This window comes from Anabrus simplex, chromosome 5 (genome assembly GCF_040414725.1).
Source record: "Anabrus simplex isolate iqAnaSimp1 chromosome 5, ASM4041472v1, whole genome shotgun sequence".
NCBI classification, from domain to species: domain Eukaryota; kingdom Metazoa; phylum Arthropoda; class Insecta; order Orthoptera; family Tettigoniidae; genus Anabrus; species Anabrus simplex.
This window is the reverse complement of record NC_090269.1, coordinates 404,462,501-404,485,975: the sequence shown is the minus strand read 5'-3', so window position 1 is coordinate 404,485,975 and position 23,475 is coordinate 404,462,501. Positions and strand designations below refer to the sequence as shown.

The window sequence follows — 23,475 nt, the reverse complement described above, 5'->3', positions numbered from 1 at the left end:
GTGAGAGTTAATTTATCTATCCAGTTAACAACATCTGGAGTAAACTTTAGAAAGTCCTTCAGATCACCCGAGTATGACGTTATACTACGCTGCTGCACAAGATCGATCAGAAATTTTGTTCCATTTGTATAGGAAGTCATTACATACTCCAGGGTTTGTACGAATCCTGTTGGCAGTTTTCCATGTATGTTGAGCCAGATCAAAACCAGCTGGTTTAATTTAGGTAATTAAAACGGTCATTTGTTGAAAAGTTAAACAGCATTTTTTTATAGCTGTTTGTCTGGATTTTAACTTGCTTGGAATGTAGTCGTGAATGGGAAGGTCAGGGTGATCCAGTATTTTCTTATATTCATGTACCAAAGCATCCTGTCTTCTCATTGCAGCTGGATGAATGTGACATAAAGTTGGAAGCCAAAATGTTGTAGTTTTTAGACAACCTGTGATTGTATGCATTGCAGTATTGATACTGAGCTGGATGTAGAGTTTGCTGGTATGGTTGCTGTTTAGCCAAACAGGAGCACAATATTGTGCTGTACTATAGTCTAGACCCAGTGCAGAGAAACAGTGTTGCAGCTGTTGATCCCCATGTAGTACCACACAGCTTTTGAAGGATGCTGTTCCTGGAACAAACTTTGGCTGTAGTATTATTCAGGTGTTGTTGATAAGTTGACAGATCTGTCAAGTGTAACACCCAAATACTTCTGAGTAGGATTATATTTAACTAGATTTTCATTAAGATAGATTTTCAGTTGTTGGTTTGCCTGTTTGTTATGAAGATAAAGAGATGAAGATTCTTTTTTACTTGGGCTTGGTGAGAGTCACCACTTGTGGCAATACTGCCATAGGATTGAAAGATCATCCGTCAATATCCATTCAGTTTCCTGTATGCATTTTCTACTGATGCCAATGGCTAGATCATCTGCATAAGCAAATTTCCTGCATACAGTATGAGGGATGTCTGCAATATATAGACTGAGAGGAATTGGTGAGAGTACAGAGCCCTGTGGAAGACAGTTTTTCAAAGTTCTTTGATTACTGATTTCCTTGCCCAGGATAACTTGGAAATATCTATCACATAGCATGCTATTTAATAATAGGGCTAGAGTTCTGCAGGGGATCACTCTTAAGAATTTTAAAAGGAGGCCCTCTCTCCATAGTGTCATAGGCTGCTGTCAAATCAATAAATACTACGGACATCTTCATACCGTCTTGTAAGCCTGCCTCGATATAAGTTGTAAGACTAAGGACTTGATCTGTACAGCACCTCTCTGTTCGGAAACCAGCTTATTCATGTGGGATATGATCCATAATTTTGCTGTTGATTAGATTTAGAATCATTCTTTCCAGCAGTTTATAGCAAGCACTGAGGAGAGCTATAGGGCAATAGTTTTCTGCCTTATTTATTTTCTTTTCCGGTTTAGGAATTGCTATTTTTGTTTTCTTTAGCTCTTTAGGAATGCGACCAGTCTTTAGAATATCACTAACCTTGCTAACCATATTTGACATATGGACCGGTATTCAGTAGGAATTCATTATGTATACCATCAAACCCACAGGCTTTCCCAGCTTTTATGCTTTTAAGTGTTGAATTAAACTCTTCTTGCATAAATGGTTGTGAATATTCTGTATGAGTTTGGCAATTAGCTTTGACTTTTCTAAGTTTCTGTTTTCCCATTCTTGTATGTATTTGCAGCAACTTGGTTAGACGATACCGGGGTTTCCTTCCTCTGAACACATGGGCTAGCTCCAAGCTTCTTCAATAAGTTCCAAGTTTTTCTACTAGAATGTTTGAAGTCAAGATTTTTTGTAGTTTGGATCCATTTCTTTTGACGAGCTACATCAAGTGTTCTGAGCAGTTCCTCTTCAGTTTCATTGTCATCATTTCTGAGAAATTCTTCATAAAGATCCTAACTTTCTTTATTCCAACCAGGTGTACAATTCTTTCGATAACCTCTTGGGATATGATTTTTAGCTGTTGATATTACAGTGCCTACAAACTGCTTATAATTAGATGTTATGGTATCCATCTCAAGCATTTTTCAAGATGTATGGCAAAATTCTGCCAATCAGCTTTTTGGAAGTTCCATCTTGGTCTAGGAAAAGATGAGATGACCGGGACCTGGATACCAAGTTCAAGGAGAACAGGTCTGTGCTGGCTTTTGGGGAAATCGTGAAGAACCTTTCTGTTGGCATGAAGGGGTTGCTTTGTAGTATCCTTGGAGACAAAAATAAGGTCAGGATAAAAATCTTTGTTCCAAGCTTATGAAATATCTAACAGCATGCTCTCCCCACTCCTTATGGTCCCATCTAAGCATGGCAGAAGCGCAGGGCCAGTCCTACCAACTGTTGATGTTCAGGAACAAAAATCCAGTTTATATTTGATCAACCTTCATACACACTATTAAGCAAATAATGACATGTTTCGTTCTTCAAAGAACATCAGATTCTACCAAATCACATTCAGTATTTGGAAATATTTATGAACAAGTTGGGGGTGACGTAATAGAGCCGTTTAGATTCAAGCCAATAAAGGAGCAACGGTTTTTCAAACACCTTGCATTGTATGCTGGAGTCGAAGCAAGGCAGGACTTCATTAAGATAAGTTCCAAATTTAAAATTTATAGGTGTCTGGACAGAAATATTTCCAAATATTGAATGTGATGTGGTAGAATCTGATGTTCTTTTCAGAACGAAACATGTCATTCTTCGTATAATACGGTGTATTTTCAATAGCGGTGATTAAGGGGGCAAGGGGGAGTCTCCCCCCACTTTGTGGAGAAAACATGACATTTTCATTCCATTTCAGACGGCTGAAACTAGGAATTATAGGAATTATTTAAAAAATGTACAAGCTGTGTTGTCTTATCTGGTAATTCTTTACTTTATTTTCTTTAATTATTAGCGGAAATGCACACAAAATATCATTCGTCGCAGCTAACAGATTTGTATAGCGCTACAGCAAGTAGTGGAGACTTTGCATGTGTTGTGAGGAAGGGTAGCAGGGTTATATATCTTTTGCCAAGATCATGGACACCTAGGTATGATTCACTGACTTGCCACGTTCATTCATGAGTCTGGCAGTCTCTGTAGTGTCTGTTAGTGTGTAGTCAAATGCTAAATGATTTGTACATGCTGTACTTCTGTTTAATATTGATACATGTGTATATTGTTTCTTTGGTCAGTATCCATTATTCAGGAGATAGTGGGTTCAAACTCCACTGTTGGCAGCCCTGAAGATGGTTTTCCATGGTATCCCATTTTCACACCAGGCCCCGGATTATTCCTTCCCACTCCTAGCCCTTTCCTATCGGTGCGACGTAAAGCAGCTTGCAAATGTTTCTTTGAAAGTTTTATTCTATAGTCTAGTCTTGAATCAAAATCTCGAACTATTATTACTGCACTAAAGTTGGTAAAACTTTTACCTCTTTGTGGAAATTCGCCCAGAGAGAATCAAATAACCTACCACTTTCTAGCTCCCCCCCCCCTCCAGTTTTCTTGCATATACCCCACCGTCCCTCCCCTCCCCCTTCACGATATATCCCTCTAACCCAGGTACTTTTTGTTTTCTGTACATTCTCTGTCCCCCCCCCCTCCTCCCCATTTTTAATTCCCAATTGCTGCTTCTGTGTGTTTGTATTCCTTGTTTAATGTGTTTTTCTTAAATGTATGTTATACCCAGTAGTGTGTGTTCAACAGACTGAAAACCTTTTAACCCTTTTCTGCCTGAATTAATTTCTCGACATGAACTATATAAAAATAGTATCAAAGGCTGTTTATGGTGTTTCTACAATATTTTAATGAAATTATTTTAATACACAATGTAACACAGATAATACAGCATGTGCCATATATGGTACGCTAATAGCACGCTAGGCAGATTATACAATATAAATATGTCAAACAAATTACAACACTGAATCCTTTATCTTTAGTTTGTTTATCACAATTGCCCTATTGGGTGTGGTATGGTACAAAACATTTTATACACAGACCTATTGCACATTTGATGCACATGGTATGGGGACGATCTTGACAGGTTTCCGCAGCACAGCGTTTCCATTTCTTATCAGGAAATATGGCAACCAGATGGTTTCTCCCATCATATCTGATGTCTTCTTTGATGCGGATGGATCTTGAAGAGCTTGCAGTACGACCTGGCCCTCTCGGTAGCGTTGGCTTGGATGTCAGGTAGCACTGCACAATATGTCTTCTAAACTGCAGCTGGGGAACATCATTCTCCATTTTCCAGTAGAGGACCCAAGCATTGTGAATGGACACATCTATTAACCACGTAAATATAGGCCACCACCACTTTCCCCTCGGATGTGTATTCTATACAGTGCGGTGTTTTCGTCCATTCGATCAGTTCCACCCATATACTGGTTATATTTTCCAAATGCACATGGGTGAGGGACAATGATTTTTTTTTTTTGCTGCTTCGAGTACCAAGACACACCAGAAGCTGGCCAAACTCCTTGCATTGTTGAAGCAATAGTGACAGAAGAGTTGTCAAGCCACCGTATGATTATTATTCCACTCACCTTGCTACTCCTGTACTCCTAGAGCCCCTCCCTTTCTTCCTAATCATTTGCTTAGAAGGGATCAATCAGTTCACAGCTTTTGGGGATGAGATTTTCGCGGATTTTTCCTGTACCACCGTATCCACGTTCTCGTAAGTGTGTTAGTAAGGCACCAGACGTAAATAAGTTGTCAAAATAAAAAATAAATCTCAAAGGTTTCACTTCCTCCAGAAACTCGTCAATCATTTGAATGAAAGGTGCTGTAGCCTTACCGAAAGCCTTCTCATACTGTTTATTTTGACAAGGATTTTGGCCTTGGTACACTTCAAAATTTACAAGGTACCCTTGTACACTGTTCAAGCACCATACCTTATACCCAAAATAACAGGTTTGCCTTTTAGAAATTGTTTGCAGCCATGTCTGCCATAGTATTTTATTATGCATTTGTCATAGGACAGGTTTTGCTCAGGACGGAAATTTGAAATAAATTTCTTTTTCAGTCTGTCTGTGAGTGGTCGGAGTTTCCACATTTTATCACAATTGTTTATCTTCGTATTATCACACGCATGCAAAAACTTCATAATAGTCTCGAAACAGTCTCTTCTCATGGTGCAGTACGCAAGTTCATTTCTCAAGTCAGCACCCGAATCCCAGTAGCTCCTTTTACTCGGAAGGGGACTGTACCCAGACAGAATAAGGATACCAATGAAACATTTCATCTCATCCACTGATATGTTTGGATCAGCACAGTTTCTGAAGAGAGCATAATTAGAAGCCTCTGTTATAAAAAACTCTGTAAGCTCTTTATCCCAAAACAATTCAAATAATTCAACAGGATATAAGTTTCTATAGGTTGTGGAGTCACTAACGGGGAATACTGGGCTTGTTTCTTTGAGATCCTTGACTTTCCAGTCACAGTATGTCTTCTTATCAACAGTAACAGGCGGATGAGAACTCTGATTGCTTACTTGTGGGTCAGCAGATATGAGAGAAGGTGATGAATCATCGCCTAGGTGTTCCTTGTTCCTCAATACTGCTTCTGCTCCTGCCTGCAGTTGACGGGGCCCAAGATTATTTAGCAGTCCACCACCATCCTCATCTGCTGAGTCCTCATCGTACTCAATATTTGGGTCAGGAGGTTCTATGAAGATGGCATGCACCTCAATTGCATCCTCGTCCTCTTCTAGTATTCACAAAACTTCATGGACAGTCAACCTAAACAAATCCAGAAGTAAACATGAGTAATCTGCTTAGTGTGCCATATATGGCACGGCAATGTACTTCTGTAAACAGCTCGGTCAATTATAAACAATCAGAAAAATTATTACAATGCACCTAAACTACGGCCTTTACAGTACATTATCATGAGAAAAAATTTCTGCCGAGTGGTTCATATTGTTCATAAATAATTGCATACCTTTCTTGTGCATTCATTTCCTCTCATCGAGGCACACACTTCTCAATTCAATAATGCAATGTTACAATAATGCACGTAGCTGATAAAGAATGACAGTTGAGTCACAGAGTATATACAACAAATAAGTGCAACAGACAATAGGAAATGAAAATTCTCTTCATTCCTAGTGACAATCATACTAAAATTACACTGTGCCATATATGGCACGCTAGGCAGAAATTGGTTAAGTTACATTCTGAAGGGTATTGGGATCAGATCCTGAGAAAGGAGGATTATCTGCAATCTGTACAAAAATCAGTCCACAGTGAAAAGAATCAAATGCTAAGAAAGAGAAGCAGCAATCCAGAAAGACTCCAGTTTGTCTCCTCTCCTTTTCAGTGTTTATATAGAACACGCAGTAAAGGAAATTGAAGAGGAATTTGGAAAGGAATTACAATCCAAGGAGATGAAACCAAAATTCTGAGATTTGCTTACAATATTGTGATCTTATCTCAGTCTATAGTAGATCTGGAAAAATTGCTTAATGGTATGGACACAGTCTTGGAGATGGAGTACAAGATGAAAATAAATAAATCCAAGGCAAAATTAATGGAGTGCAATCGAATGAAGTCACTTGATGCACGAAGTATTAGATTAGAAAAAAGTCTTAGAGGAAGTAGATGAATGCTGTTCTTAGATGGTAGAATAACAATGGCAGAAGTAAGGGAGATATAAAATGCAGACTAGCACAAACAAGGAAGGCCTTTCCTAAGAAAAGAAATTTCATCACTTTGAACATTGATACAGGAATTAGATGTTTTTGAAGACTTTCATCTGGAGCATGGGATTGTATGGAAGTGAAACATGGATGATAACTAGCTCAGAAAAAAAAAAAAAAAATAGAAGCTTTTGAAATGTGGTGTTACAGAAAAATGCAAGTGAGATGGGTAGAGTGAATCATGAACGAAAAGATACTGAATCAGATTGGTGAGGTGAGAACAATTTTGCAAAATTTAACCAGAAGAAAAAGGTACAGAATGATAGTATACATCTTAAGACACCCTGGACTTGGTTTTTGAGGGAAGTGTAGGTGGTAAGAATGGTAGGGGTAGATCTAGGTATGAACCGGAATATGACAGATTAGATTAGATGTAGGATGTATTAGCTATGTAGAAATAAAATGGCTAGCACAGGATAGTTTGGCATGGAAAGGTGTGTCAAATCAATCTCTGGATTGATGACCTGATCAATATGGAATAAGGGACTAATACTGTAATTTATAGAGTGAAATGTTTGATAAATATCAAAGTTTTGAAATCACTTAAGAAAAGCCTAGGTGAGCAATTGATAGGGAATCTGCCACCTGGGTGATATCCCTAAATGCAGAACGTTGATTGATTCATTGGATTGATTGATTGATTGATCGGTCGATCAGTATGTTCCCAGGAGTTGAAGATATTAAGAAGTTGATGGATCCTATATTTAATTTTGAAATAAAACCTTTTATTTGAGCTATCATTGTTCAAAGCCTCCATGACTCAGGTGGCAGTGCACTGGCCTCTCACTGTTATGTTTTGTAGTTCAAATCCCGGTCACTCCATGCAAGATTTGTGCTGGACAAAGCAGAGACTGGACAGGTTTTTCTCCGGGTACTCCAGTTTTCCCTGTCATCTTTCATTCCAGCAACACTCTCCAATATCATTTCATCTTTCAGAGAAGTGGGACAGGCTTCGGCAGCTGGCATAGTTCCTTTTTTGCTGCTAGATGGGGGCTTCATCCATTCCATTCCTGACCCAGTCGAATGACTGGACAGTCTGTGGATTTTCATTTGAGCTGTCATTGCTGGTAGAACATCGAGGCACACACTACAAATTCAGTCTTTCCAATACTGGTATAGACCTATTTAATTTTTCATCCAGTCCAGCTGTCTTCCAATTGCACATGTCTATTCTTGTTATCAGAGGCGATTCTTTGGATGATTATAGTTGCTGCACAATAAAATCTTAATTACCTTAAATAGCACAATAACTGGCATTTTTGGCCTACAGTTCTCTATGTATTAATTGAAGTGAAAGTTTTACAGTGTTGCAATATATATTGAAACTTGCTTCTGAATGTGTGTTATATAATTTTGATGTCTCCTTCTCCTTACGTAGAACTACTTCTTTACAAGCATATCAAATCAAAGTTCCTGCTGCTGTATGTGGCTGCATTATCCTGGCAATTATTATTCTCTTCGTTAACTTGATTTGCATAACCTGAGAAGAGAGTAATCAACTAAAATATCTGGGCTGAGTGGGTCATGCAGTAGAGCTGCTTGGTTGCTAAACCCCATGGGCGTAACATTAGGGCCTGTAGTGCAGGCGGGCCCGGGTCTTTAAGGGGCCCCGCGGTCACCCTGTGAAAAATTAAAAATAATAAATATCTAGCCTAATGTCACTCTGCACCAAACCAAGGGCGATTTTGTAGAATCAGTCGAAACAGTTGTTTTATTACAATTTGTGCGTAGAGGAATTGTGAGTTGATTACATCTAGCAGCAGTTTATTGTGTTGAGTGTAAGACAGCACAGCTGTAAACAAATGCTTGCCCTTGCCATCTCTCGCAATACTACGACAAATTATTTAAAAATAATAATAACAGCAATGAAAATTGATACCAATATATCGCATTTTAATTACAAAATGAATTTTTCTTGCTGTGTAGTGCACCTGAGATCATATTATGCAAAAATTTTTCAAAACATTTAACTGTTATCAAACATTTATTCGACAACAGTTTGAGAACCAATTACAATAATAATTTATAAATTTCATTTCCGTGTTGACGTTTGACTTATATAATAGGAATCAGTTGAGGGATGTTCTACCATTCACCACTTTATATAGTATGTAACATTTATTAAATGGAGACAACTCCAGCTTTCCTAGCGGCAGGGTTGCGAGAGCGAGGAATAAGGGAACATCCGCCTTTTGCGACTACTGTGCCATACAACCAAGCCCGTACAGTCATTTAACATTTTACCATCAACAACATCAACAGTATCATTTTCAGATTACAGCAGCTGTTACAGAGAAATGAAGGATGTTCCACCAACTCCTTTAACATATGTTTTCTATCCACAGCAACATCATGCGAACTTCACAACATCCTCAACTTCAAGTTTTTATATATTATTTTAAAACTTTGCTCAACATTGAGCAAACACGCTCCAATTATTTGTGGCTTAGACCCTAAGGAAGTTCTTTACATTTTAACATGTTTTTATGACATTTAACCCGTATCGACTATTTAAGTGTATTTTAAGACAAATTTTATGTTAGATGTGTGTTAATCTAGACCAGGGCCTCTCAAACGCCCAAAATCTCACGCGTGCAGAGCGAGGCGCAAGAGCTCCGTGCACTGTGCATCGGTGCCGCCCGGCATGACTCGGATCAACGCTTTGTCTCTGGGCTACTCGGCTAAGCTCGGCTCAACTCGCCTATACTCGGCTCAAGTCAGCCCGGATTTGGAGCGCTACGGCGCAAGTGGGGCAGAGGGAGGCAGGCGGAGCGAGTGAGACAGGCGTGAGGAAAGAGAGAGTAAGCGCTATTGCTCCAAATCGAGGAGTGGGGGTCTGCACTCTGGTCAACCAAGCCAAGTCGTCTTTTGCACCGTGCACAGTGCATGCACCATGCACATACACCCTGAGAGGCCCTGATCTAGACACTCTGACTGACTGTTTGTTTGTTTGTTTGTTTGTTTGTTTGTTTGTTTGTTTGTTTGTTTGTTTGTTTGTTTGTTTGTTTGTTTGTTTGTTTGTTTTGATTCCAAGTGAATTGATACCAGTCTTCATTAAATAAATGTTACATATTATATAAAGTGTTGAATGGTGGAACATCCCTCGACTGATTCCTATTATATAAACCAATTAGAAGTTGGTGTAGTAACGATCAATCAACTCAATTTTGAATGAGTTCTCTACGCGTGAAGTTAATAATGGGCTTATCAGTTGTACGGTTTGATATTTTTTAACAGTATTTGAACAGTTCTCAATTGAATTTTGTCCATAAGTTATATTTTTCTGTGTTATAATCGAATAAATTATTATAACAGAGACATCGGTGAAGTTAGTGGTTTATAGCATTTAAAAATCAAAGATTTAGCATTTTGATTTTCAAATTCAGCATTTTGTAGAATCTATACTTCTGAAATTTAGCGTTTTGTAGCAAATTGGTTAAAAATAGGCATAATTTGATTGCAAAGTTGGCACATCAATATATCTGTATCGCTTACATAAAAATGTTCCGATTTGTAACTATCGGCATGCTGCTTGATCGTCGCTTTGCTTCTGCCCATGGCTACCAGACAATAAATCGCTACCATACTTTTTTTTTTTTTTGCTAGGGGCTTTACGTCGCACCGACACAGATAGGTCTTATGGCGATGATGGGATAGGAAAGGCCTAGGAGTTGGAAGGAAGTGGCCATGACCTTAATTAAGGTACAGCCCCAGCATTTGTCTGGTGTGAAAATGGGAAACCACGGAAAACCATTTTCAGGGCTGCCAATAGTGGGATTCGAACCTACTATCTCCCGGATGCAAGCTCACAGCCGCGCACCTCTACGCGCACGGCCAACTCGCCCGTCTACCGAACTTTAAAACAGAACTACTACTCAACACCTATGTCAAGAATAAGATCAAGGATCAACACAAAATGAATGAACGCATGTGCTTGAAAGTGTATTAAGCTGTTTGATTGGTTGTTCTTTGCACTTCTTTTTGGCCGTTGAAAGATATTCCATACATTGAAAGATTTAAGGTGTCGTAATAATTCTTTTCCCTGAAATAAATAAGATATATATTAAGAAAATGTTTTGTTTTTAAAAAGAGATGTTTCTCATAAAACAGAGTATTTCGCATTTATAGTATAATTTTGCATTTTGAACAAATTTCCCATTTAATTGCCAATTTGAAATTGCTAAAAACCACTCGGAGAGGTCATATTAAGATGAAGGTACATACACTGAAAAGTTTTGACATATTTTGCATTTGATCACAAATGCTAAAAACCACAAATTCTAGGTATCGGTTATACAGTATAATTCTGTAGTTATTGAGAAATGAAACCAATTAAACTTAAATACGAACAACTAAGTGGTTCATGGTTGGCAGTTCAGCAGCTTAGCCGTTAAACCACTGAGGTAGTCGAATGAAACGTGTTGTTCAATAATAATCTTACAAAAACAAATAATCCCTTTGTTTATATACCTTGAAAATATATTGCATTATTTCTACCAGCTGTAATTCAATTTAGATTAATTTATTCATAGGTTTGTCTTACTTGAGGGGGCCCGAATTTGTATTTTGACAGGTGGGTCCGTATTGCATTAGTTACATCCCTGCTGAACCCAAATTTTTGGGTTCAATCCCGGCTCAGTCTGATGTTATCTGAAGGTGCTCAAATATACAAGCGTCAGGTTGGTAGGGGGTTGTTTTACTGGGGGGTTAGACCCCTCCCCAGGGAAGTGTTACAAAACAGGAAAATAAACATACTGACAACAAACTAAATAAACATTCTGACACACAGTTGTAGAACCAACAGATCTGTTAAATCTATTTTCTAAGAAGCCTCAAAAGTTTGAGTTTTGATCGTAAACTGAATGTTCCATTTGCTGTAAAACTGACCTTGATCGTATTGTTCTTGTTCTGTATTTTAATAGAAGATTTTGTAGTATACTGCAGTCTGAATATCAACATAATTCACTTGTCAGTGTCCTTATAATGACAAGCCATGCATGTGTGCACCTTCATTGTCTTATTTTGTAACTATAATGCCCCTATTGGCTGATCCTGACTATCCTACTGGAATTGCTGGCATGTAGAAACTTCTGCAGGACAAAATTGAGTATTAAATTCACCAGTTTATCAACCTAAGGAGCCAATTAGAGTAAGCTACTTTCATAACTGGATCTTCTGGGATTAAACTTAGCACTTCAGCTTATTTGAAAGGCTTAAATGTCAGTTTCTTGGTTACCCTCTCTGCAGATGTACAGTTGCTGAAAAGAAAGAAATGAGCATACAGTTTTGTATGTTCTAGCATTTAATATTTTAACAGAATTAATGTTGATTATTGGAACCTATAATTCACCTCCCATAGAGACACAAATCTTGGATAACCATGAAAAATATTATGCAGGATGTTCTCAGATATGTAGGATGTAATCAGAGGCATGGATAGTACTCCCCAAAACATGAAAAGTCCCTAATAAACATGCCCTTTGATTGATTGTTTAAGAATTAGACTTTTCAACTTTGTTTGGGAACATCCCACATCCAGTAGCTGTCACCATGTTGGTGTACCAGCAGGGATACTGCATTCCTATAGAACAGGGGTTTCCAATTAGTAAGGGCTCGAAGGCCACATTGGAAACCTTAGGTATGATCGCGGGCCGCACTTTAATAATAGGCTAATTTTCATAAAATACTACAAATAGAACAGAGGTACCAGTATGAAATAATGTTCACAGTTCAACTGAAATAAAGGTTTGATTATGTTAATTGCTTAAAACACATCTCCACCGTACCGAAGTCCATCTTCTCCGCCGTAGATGCCGTTGAGGTCTTCACCCTTAACCCAGGGCAAGGGTCCTCCATATTTATGACCCCTGGAGAGAGGGTGTCCCATGAAAACAAAAATGACATTGTACAAGTCCTTTTATACACCAATTCTTACGTACAGTCTCGAAACCACAACACTGACCAATAGAGATAATTCCAAACTTCAGGCAGCTGAAATGAAATTCCTACGCACTATGAACCAGAAAACCAGGAAAGACAAGATTAGGAATGAGAAAATTAGAGAAGTAGGAATAGATGATTCTCTTCTCAATAAGATTCAGATATCAAGACTGAAGTGGTTTGGTCACATGAAGAATTCTTCAACGATCTCTTGAATGCGTGAACTGAAATCTGAAAAATGTATGGTTTCTTGGTCCTTCTCCGCCGCTAATTGTAGACAGCAGGGGAAATGAGTCAAGTCATTGTTTTCCAAAGAACATTTGAAAATTTTCAATATGTTTCAAAATCCATCAACAGTTCCCACCATATCTGACACCTCGTGGTTTCTTCCTTGAAGATTCAGGTTGAAGGTGTTAATGTGATTTGTCATGTCTGTTAGGAAAGCTAACCGCTTTAAAAAGTCTGGGCTTTGAATTTTCTCTTCTAGTTCTGAGGTATCTGACGAGACAAATTTATTAAGAAATTTGAGGATTTCCTTGCGAAATGCAAAAAAACCATTGAAGGCACTTCCGTGCACTTAGCCACCTTACATGGTTGTACAGCAGCATGTCTCCATATTCTGCGTCAATTTCCAACAGAAACTGTTGGAATTTTCTATGCAAAAGTGCTCGGTTTCCAACTCTTAACATATTAATAATTATAACAAGTGCAAAAACTTCTGTTTTCTTAATTGATTTTCCACACAACGCTCCCTGGTGAATGAGACAGTGGATAATGAGACAATGGATCATTGGACGTGTTATGCCATTTTCTTTTAGCAATCGCGTCAGATATACAAGCAAGTGAATGATATCCATACAAAAATATATGCTCTCGCAAGAATCAGGGTTTTACAGTTTTAAAAATAATAAAGTAATCTATTCAGAACAAGTGAATACTTAAAAACAGAAAATAATATTAAATAATGGATTACAGTACTTCTGACTTGAGATAATTTTTTGAACGAACTATGAAATATTTTTTGGTACATTTTATTCAAGTGTCTTAAAAATATATATAATTTTTCTAAAGCTTTCGCGGGCCACAAAATATGGCTTCGCAGGCCGCCTTTTGGAAACCCCTGCTATAGAACAAGTGTTCAAAATTTCCATATATATGTGAATGCACAACTGATGTCTGACCTTGATGTCTGAAAAGTTCAAACACTGCAGGCATTGCGCTTATTTATTGGCAACCTTCTTCTACTCACTGGCGAAGTACTGCATTGTCTGTGACAGTATGCCTGACTCCAAACTTAATTTTAAATATTAACTATCCCCCCTATCCTTGCTAATAACTAAAACACTTAGGCCCGGTTTCATCAACACATGTTAAATATATACTAACAAGTAGTTAGTTAATGCTGAGTTAAAAATTTAACATCATGTTAGGATTCTTTTTTTTTTTTCTTTCTTATTGAAAGCAACTGTACTCAATACTTTCCTGCTGACTTGCTAGGCCTAATGCATAAGAGGATTTTCTTTCAGGGTTTACTCCCTTAGCCTTTGAGGATGCCTTTCTCGTCCTACAAGGCAGTAGGTTCCATCTGTACACCCCAGAAGGATGGGTTGCCTCTTCCGTCATCTCCACCGTACCGAAGTCCATCTTCTCCGCCGTAGATGCCGTTGAGGTCTTCACCCTTAACCCAGGGCAAGGGCCCTCCATATTTATGACCCCTGGAGAGAGGGTGTCCCATGAAAACAAAAATGACATTGTACAAGTCCTATTATACAGCAATTCTTATGTACAGTCTCGAAACCACAACACTGACCAATAGAGATAATTCCAAACTTCAGGCAGCTGAAATGAAATTCCTACACACTATGATCCAGAAAATCAGGAAAGACAAGATTAGGAATGAGAAAATTAGAGAAGTAGGAATAGATGATTTCTCCTCAATAAGATTCAGATATCAAGACTGAAGTGGTTTGGTCACATGAAGAGGATGCCAATAAACAGAACTGCAAGGAAGGAATTTGACAGAAAGGTAGAAGGAAGACGACCCGTGGGAGGGCCACGAAGGAAGTGGATAGATTTAGTTAAGAGCGATGTACTGCTGAGAGGTCATGATTGGGACAAGTTGGTGGAGGAAGAATGGTACAAGTACAGGATGAGATGCAGGAGGCTCATATACCACATCCGGGAAACTGGAGATGGTTTAGGATGATGATGATGATGATGATGATGTTAGGTTATCTTGCGTTTCATCAAACTTTTCCTGTGAAATGTTAACTAATCGACTGCTAACTCTTCCATCATTGCAAACTGGTGCGAATCAAGGAGTCAGTGGTACGAACATGCTGTTTTACAGTGCGCTCCGATGCACTTTTATTTGAGTACAGGTGTTAAATGTGGCATGTGAAGTGAAAGGGAGTCGTAGTTCTAATTTTTCCTCCTTCGAAAAAGAGTTGTTAATTGAATTAGTAAATATAGAGAAGTTATTGAGTGCAAGTGCACAGATGGCTTGATGATAAAAGAAAAGGATGAGGCATGGGAGAAAGTCTGCGAGGGTTTCAATGGGGTTAACGGATACTTTTAGCGGGTATCCACTATCACCTAACAAAATCCCTTTGTTAATTGTCCCCACTTCAAACTGTGCTCTGATATGGGAGTTATTAAATATTGTACTGTCATGTACAGAACCAGAACCTAGCAACTATATCCCTGATTTGGAGGTTAGGATTACTAATCACCTGAACATCAACAGAGAAATACCCCTTCTGATTACGATATATTTCAGCCCTATTGCAATTCACTTTGGGAGTGGCGACCCCAACGTACTATATCTGCCTCATTCATTCCATCCCTGACCCGGTCAATGACTGGAAAACAGGTTGGTTTTCATTTCAGCCCTATTGCCTCCAGGTGATTGGATTCTTACATGTGTGCAATCTATTGCACCTAGAACACCAGGAAGATGGTTTATTTCATAGAAGTCGTGGATAATTTGCTGACCTTCTTCTACTGAAGGGAATGTTACATACCTCCTCATTGATCCTATTGATGCAGACACTCGACAAACAACTCTACTAACAGTGGGTTTAGAAATTCTAGCATTGTCTCCATTATGTGAAAAGAAAAGTAGCAAAAAATCATATGTTATCAGTACCTGCAACATTGGAGAAAGAGGTTTCTCTTCGTAGGATATTCCAACCTCACTCGAATTTCAACAACAACATTAGCAACGACTATTTTTAATAACCTGTATCTATGAAGAAATTCTGAATCCATCAAATTTTCAAAGTCATTACGTCGCTGAACTCTTCTTCGATCAGGATTATTGTGTAAAAGATCTAAATAAAGCAATTCCGCATCTAAAGGGAGATTTACAGCAGCCATTTTGGAACAGGTTGCTAAATGTTAATGTTAGCCATTTAACATGGGAAATGACTGATGTTAACTTTAATACACAGTTTAACATATGTTAACATTAACAGATGTTGATGAAACGTAAATTTTTTAAAATTGTATGTTAAAATGATTTAACACCTTGTTAAGTACTGACATGTGTTGATGAAACAGGGCCTCAGTTCATAAACAACTGATCATAGGGCATGTGTTCATGAGGACTTTTTGTGTTGTATGGTACTGTTCATCCTCGGATTACTTCCCACATGTTTTGGAACATCCTGTATGTATAGGTTCAATTGTTTCCAAGAAAACTGTACCTAATAAGAACTTATACAATACTGTGCCATTTTTCTTTTTTATACAGTCACTCAAAAAAAAATTTCCTTGCAGGTACACTTTACTCAAAGACAACTAAACCTATAGATATAATATCTGCTATGGGTATCCACAAGGTTTGCGTCTACATATGAGATGAATTATTTTTTGATAATAATTAAAGTTAGTTCTGATATAATGTAAAATGGGAGGAACTTGCAGTACTATGCTCTCATTCTTCCTATGACAGACTAAGCATGAAATATTCGGTTCATGATTTTAGACTAATTTTGTTGGGGAATACGCCAGTGTTTCACAAATTTTTATAAGCTGTTAATACGGTTAGTTGTTTTAGTTCATTTAGTATTGAACCCTCATTTGAACAATTTCTTTAATTCTACCATGTGGTTGGCACTTGTACATTGTGAAACTGCTCACAAAATCTAATTCTTTCTGCAGATTTGTCCATTAAAAATATACAATGCACAAAAATACATTGTTCAGCATTTGACTGATAATAATTGCCATTCTAACGCTTGAAACCTATCACTTCATACTGCAACTATGATTTATCTCACAAGGAACATTAGCAACGTGCCTGGGGCATTTATCTCACCTTTTGTAAGTAGGGATAAATGGCAGTAACGCAAGTTGTAGCTGCCCATACTGACTTGTTCAATACAGATAAGCATTTAGAGGTAATTGGTGCATGCTGCAGCATGCTGTTATTGGCAGTGCAATAGAATGTTATTCTGACTCCAAAGTCAGTCGCGTTTGTGAATGTATACTGTGATCTGTAATTGGCGAGTTCTTGAGATTGTGTATTTGTGTTTGTATCTTGCACGAGGACAATTGGTGCAAATAAGGTGTTTAGACGTTTTACACCAGACTGAATTAGTCTTAATCAGGTGAAGTACAGGAGGAGGAAAGACAAATTGCAAACACTATCTTCAGTTGGATCAAGAAACATGAAGACACCGTTCTTACTGGAATCCTGGAAGATGAAGAACAGTTGCAAATGCCTTCGAGAAACTGCTTATCTTGAGCCTGTATATGAGCCTTTTAATGATGTAGCTAAAGTTTGTTCCTCTCAATTATTCCAAGAAGGTAATTGAAGTCAAAAACAAAGAATGGTCATTAAAACCAATCCTACATCACTTCAGGAGGGTCAAGGGCAGCAGATATCTCATTGTCGGTGATATTATGAACAGCAGGGAACAAAATGCGAGAAACTCAAGGTCATACCAGTGTACTTGTGGTCTAATTTTCAAGAGGCAAGGGTAAATCTAATGGCTGCCCATGATGATATAAGATTGTGAACATGCATGAAAGCTACAGCGCTTGGATTGAATGATTTCAAAACTGAATAGACCTGGGTTCGGAATTTGAAGGCAGTTCACAAGATCGTTAGTCACAAAGTTATGCACTTTGTAACTTACAAAAATATCCAATCACAAGAAGAGATTGAAAATTTGATGACTGGATTTGGTATTGAATTCACTGACAAGATTGTTCCTAATTATTTCATCAGCTGAAATTCTGAATACTGACCAGTTTGGCTTTAATTATGAAGTTCACGGAGCTTGATAGCTGCAGCTGCTTAAGTGTGGCTAGTATCCAGTATTCGGAAGATAGTGGGATCGAACCCCACTGTCGGCAGCCCTGAAGGTGATTTTCCGTGGTTTCCCATTTTCACACCAGGCAAATGCTGGGATGTACCTTAAGGCCATAGATGCTTCCTTCCCACTACTAGCCCTTTCTTTTCCCATCATTGCCATAAGACCTATCTGTGTCGGTGCAATGTAAAGCAGCTAGCAAAAAAAAAAAAAAATTAAAAAAAATAAAATATGAAGTTCAGACACACCATACGTTCTTGAACAATGGTGGGATAACTGTCCCTCTTCCAGTGCTGGAACAAAATATCTGGTTCTAGATTAATTTTCGGTCAGTCAACAAAATCTGTTTTTAATTTTGGATAAACACACAGAGGTAACAACATTTCTGGCTGGTGCATATTTTTTCATCAATGGAAGAGGTTCACCAAATGTTTTTTGTGAGTGATCTTTACTCAACATTATTTATTATGACATCCAGAGCTGTAACTCTTTAACTTTCATGTGCTTATCCATAATCAGTTCAGTGCCCCCATAATCAATAACATGATTAAGCATGCCTGGAAAAAAAAAAAAAAAAGGCAGCTAGATTTCCAGTTGAATGTGATGCATTTGATTCTTCTGACAATGTTATCTTAGCCAATGAAGATTTGAGTTGCTCAACTCCCAATTGCACAGTACATTCATTCATTGTGCTTACTGTTCTTTACTTTTATGCTCAACACATTTCTACATCAAGACCCACAAACATGTTTTAAGAATATGTATGTGTATGTTGGGTATTCAGCCCGAAGGCTGGTTTGATCCTCCACAGCTCCACCAAAAGCTAGCATAGATAGCCCAGGCATCACTGAAGAGGCATACTAGGGAAATGAGGAGTGAGGTAGCTTCCCGTTGCTTTCCTCACCGAGCCAGAAGTTGCTATTACACATCAGTCTGCCAAGCCCAGTGAAATTCATGCAGCAGCTGACCCTATAAGCAATATTTTCACACCATTCATAACAGGGACTGGCTGTATAAGGAATGATATTACTAGCATCGCTCATACCTCAGTCACTTTCGTATTGTCAAAGCCAAGGACAAGACTGAGACAGGTCAATGAAAGTAACAAATTGCTGTAGCCCATACCAGAAGACATAGTGCACTTTAAACACTACATCTCACCAGCAAGGGCATAAGTATATGTAAGAGCACCTAAAATGAATAGAATAATAATTATTTATAGCAGAATTTCCTGTCAAGTTTCTACCAGTGTGCAAGACATTGTATGGAACAAAGATGTGCCAATGAAGTGCAAGAAGGCTTTATACTCATCCTATTATAAACCTAGACTGACCTATGCTTCAGCTGCCTAGACATTGACTAAGCGGAACCAAAGTAAGATACAAGCAGCTGAAATGAAGGTCTTGAGGAGCATACAGGGAAATATAAGACGAGATAGAATATGAAATGAGGAAATAAGGAGGAGCGTGGGAGTGTGTAAACTTCAAGAAGAGATTGATGTAGCAAAGCTAAAATGGTTCTGAACACATGATGAGAATGCCAGGAGAGAGAATACCAAAGAGAACATTCATGGATACAGAGACTGCAAAGAGGCCTAGGGGACGGCCTAGAATGAGATGGAGGAGTTATGTTATGGACTGTATTGCAGATAGAGGAGTCAATAGCAGTAAAGTACTAGAAGAGGAGTGGTGGAAAGATAGTTAGGTGGAGGGCTTTGGCACACTACCCTACCCAGAGAGAATCTGGAAAAGGGAATGGATGAAGAGAATTCCTTGTTATATAACTATCTATCTAGGCTCTTAAAAGTGCAGAATTACCATTATGGGCAGCTAGAATTGGTGCAGTAGGCATTAATTACAGCTGAAATTTCAGTTGTACTTGACTCTATAATATATTAGTTGAGCACTTCACAAATGTTCCTTGTCAGATTAATGAACCACACTGTTAGACTATGACATCACCAGCTGATACTCTATATGTTGGTTTCATTTCCTCCCCAAATGTTTTATATTTATGCTAGATATGAGATACAATACTTGAGCATGCAAAATGCAATTGGAGCTAATATTCTTGAATGTTACTACAGTAAAAATTTTAATTTATGACTTCACACATAGGAAATCTTCAGTAGCACAGTTTTCATTGATTGGTGTTTGACCAAATGATGTACATTATCCTGAAATAATCATAGTTAGGCTACTGACATTTATTTACAAAACTGGAGATGTCATTTACGTGTATTATAATAACTAATAAACTATTTGAAAATTATTTCTATAAATAAATGTAAAAAGGAAATAGTATCGCAGGCAACTTTCCCAGCGTTTGAAGGCACAAGTAATAATTTATCCTGTATACTTGTGCATAGGATTGGGTTATATTTATATAGTTCTTATGACTATTTGCAGTTATCCATCCTGAAAAATGACAGATATTAGGGCACATCTCGAAAGGAAGAAGGCAAAACTTCAGGCTCTGCGTGAAGAAAAGGAACGTCTTCGTAAAGAAAAGGAGCAAAAGGAGGTAAGGCCAAAGATTCAGAACATTAATCTAAATATGGAAGATATTTTACAAAGAAAAATATTTTCTGGTATTTATATTCCATGTAATACCATTAATTGTGTACATACAGTATGATTTAAAGTTATTAAACACTGAAATATTCACTTGGTTACTCTTTGGGACAGTCAGTAGAATCATTAATCTGTTGATTCTTTATTATTTAGCTTACTCAGGTAGAGGAAGCAGCATTGAGAGCAGCCAATTTGGAGAGGGATGTGGATGAATTACTGTCATCGCTGGGAGCTGTCTCTTTGTCTGACGTACCCTCTGACTTCTCAAGTCCAGACGCTCGTTTATCAGATCAGAGCTTTACACATCTATCCATTCCACAGACATTCAGTCCAGCTAGGTAACTATTTCTGTTGCTTAATAATCAAAGACTGCTGGCCCTGCGTTGTAGGGAAAGCACGCCTGTCTCTTACCAAGAGGCCCCATGTTAGATACCCAGCTCTAGGTTACGGATGTGGATATGAGGGCTGGCTCAAGGTCCACTCAGCCTCTGTGATTACAATTGTAGAGCTATCAGACAGTGAGTTAGTGGCCCTGGTCCAGAAAGTCAAGCATAACAACAAGAGTATTAGGTGTTCGTTAAGAATGAATTCATACTTTTCAGTATTGACTCTGTTAATATAACACTATAGCATACCTGTAAAAACGACACACCATTAAACAATGAATGACATGTTTAATACCGAATTTACGCGAATAGTCCCCGCATATTTCAAAATGAGCCTTCCTAAAATGAGGGTGCGGGCATTATTCGATGGCAGGGATTATTCGGGTAAATACGGTAGGTTGTTTTTTTTTTTTTTTACAAGTCTGTTATAGTGTTATATATGTGTTATATTTAGTGCTCGACAGACTGAAAAACTTTAAAGGTGTAGTATTTGTTGTACCGAATACACGACACCTCTTAATCTGCAGGTGTTTGGGCTGAGCAGCAGTTGCTTGGTAGGCCATGGTCCTTTGGAGCTGTTTTTCCATGGAGTTTGGTTTGGCCTGGTTTTGAATAACTAGAGACCAGCTTTTAAAGGAAATAACTTTGACTTTATTTCAGAACATGAATTTTTTTTGCTAGTGGCTTTACGTCGCACCGACACAGATAGGTCTTACGGCGACGATGGGACAGGAAAGACCTAGGAGTTGGAAAGAAGCAGCTGTGGCCTTAGGTAAGGTACAGGTGTGAAAATGGGAAACCATGGAAAAACATCTTCAGGGCTGTTGGCAGTGGGATTCGAACCCAACGCCGCACGCGCCTAACCGCACGGCCAACTCGCCCGGTATGAAATATTTGATAACTATGTTGGTAACTGTTGTGATACTCGATATTGCATTGTTGTTATTTCTCTTTTCTTTTAGTCTTTGTTCCACTTTTCAGCAACAACTCTCCTTATTATCCCTTTCTTAAGAGAATACAACTAAGACCACCATAATTTACTTTCTTACAATGTGATGTGCGTGATGTCATGTTATGTCATATAGCCTCATGGGAAGCCTCGTGCTGAACTTTATAGTTGATGCTCATGGTGACCTGCATATGTGGGTGTGTAGTGATAATTGCACGATGAAACCCAGTACCAGAACCTAGCCCGCTCCTGTTGAACAACACCAAGGGGTCACCATCACCATCACAGCGTCATATGCCTTTAATCCGTGTAAGTAGTGTGCAGAGATTTGAAAGGTGTTTGGCATGCAGTCTGATTAGAAATTACCGTGTAATCTTGAATACCACCCGCCACCGAATAAGACCCACACCCTTATTTTGAAAGAACAAATTTTAAAAAAAAGTTGTCATTATTATTTGCAATCTTTACTAACACACATCAAATGATTAGAAAATACAAATAAAAGTAAACAAACATTTCCAGAACGATATCCAATGAGTTCATTCATCATCATCAGTACCAACTTCGGAACTTTCATCACCATCACCTTCTCATGTCATCGCTGCCATCCATAGCATTAGAAATCCTACATTTCCTGAAGCTCTTCCATATGAGGTCTCCAGGGATACAATTCTATGCCGTCAAAATCCACGAACACAGCAGCTGAACTTCCGGGCGATGAATGCAACCAGTTGGCATCAGTGTGTGATTATCAGCCGTCATCCATTCTGTATAGAGCTGTTTCAAGGCTGCTTTAAATGGACGGTTCATGCAGACATCCAGCGGCTGTAGCATAGACGTCATCCCGCCCGGAATGACTGCTAGGTCGGTTTTCCCATCCTTGATATGTTTCTTCACAGAGTCTGTTGTGTGGCTGTGGTAACTGTCGAACAGGCAAGTTCTTTTGTCCCAATAATGCACCAGGGCGACATTGCCAGACACACTTTACCCAATCTTCCACAAGTGAACTTTCCATCCAGCCAGAGTTCTGAGATCTGATGATAACACCAGCGGGTAGATTTTAAGGAAGCATCTTGCGCTTGAGAACAATGTACGGCGGCAATTTGGTTCCGTCGGCGAGAATATGCAACATTACCGTATACCGTTGTTTTCCATTACCACCTGTTCTAATGGTAACACTTTTCGCACCCTTGACATTCGAAGTCCTGTCCACTGGAATTTCAAAGTAGACTGGCGTCTGATCTGCATTGCCAATTTGGAAAAGCAAATTGCATTTTTCTTTGCAACTGAATTATGTGATTCCGAAATGACAATAACTTCTCATCGTAGGCACCAGAAAGACGCTGTGAAATTAAGGTACGCCTTCATACGCTCAACCCATTTCTTTTATAAAAATTACAAATCCATCCTCAGCTTGCGTTAAACCCTTCCGTTGAAAGTTCCTTTGCAATCTGTAATGCCTTTAGCTGACACATTTCGGGTGATGCACCATATCCCAATTCCCGCCTTTCTGTCACATATTTATAAAGTTTTATTTTTTTCAATTTCTGGAAACTGTACACTCAGTCCATGAAAAGCTCTATGATCACCACTACATGTTAATAACGCATTT

The 23,475-nt window shown here is 38.5% G+C and overlaps 1 protein-coding gene across 3 annotated transcripts in view; it reads left to right on the top strand.

Annotated features, from left to right (window-relative positions):
• The window catches only part of LOC136875011 (cytoplasmic dynein 1 intermediate chain), a 210,977-nt gene that overhangs the window by 39,588 nt on the left and 147,914 nt on the right, over positions 1–23,475 (top strand). For all 3 annotated transcript variants that reach the window (XM_067148726.2, XM_067148727.2, XM_067148725.2), the window contains exons 2-3: positions 20,364–20,478; positions 20,682–20,866. In XM_067148726.2, coding sequence (XP_067004827.2) covers positions 20,380–20,478; positions 20,682–20,866 — 284 coding nt within the window. In that variant the 5' untranslated portion in view covers positions 20,364–20,379. The remainder of the gene's footprint in view (positions 1–20,363; positions 20,479–20,681; positions 20,867–23,475) is intronic.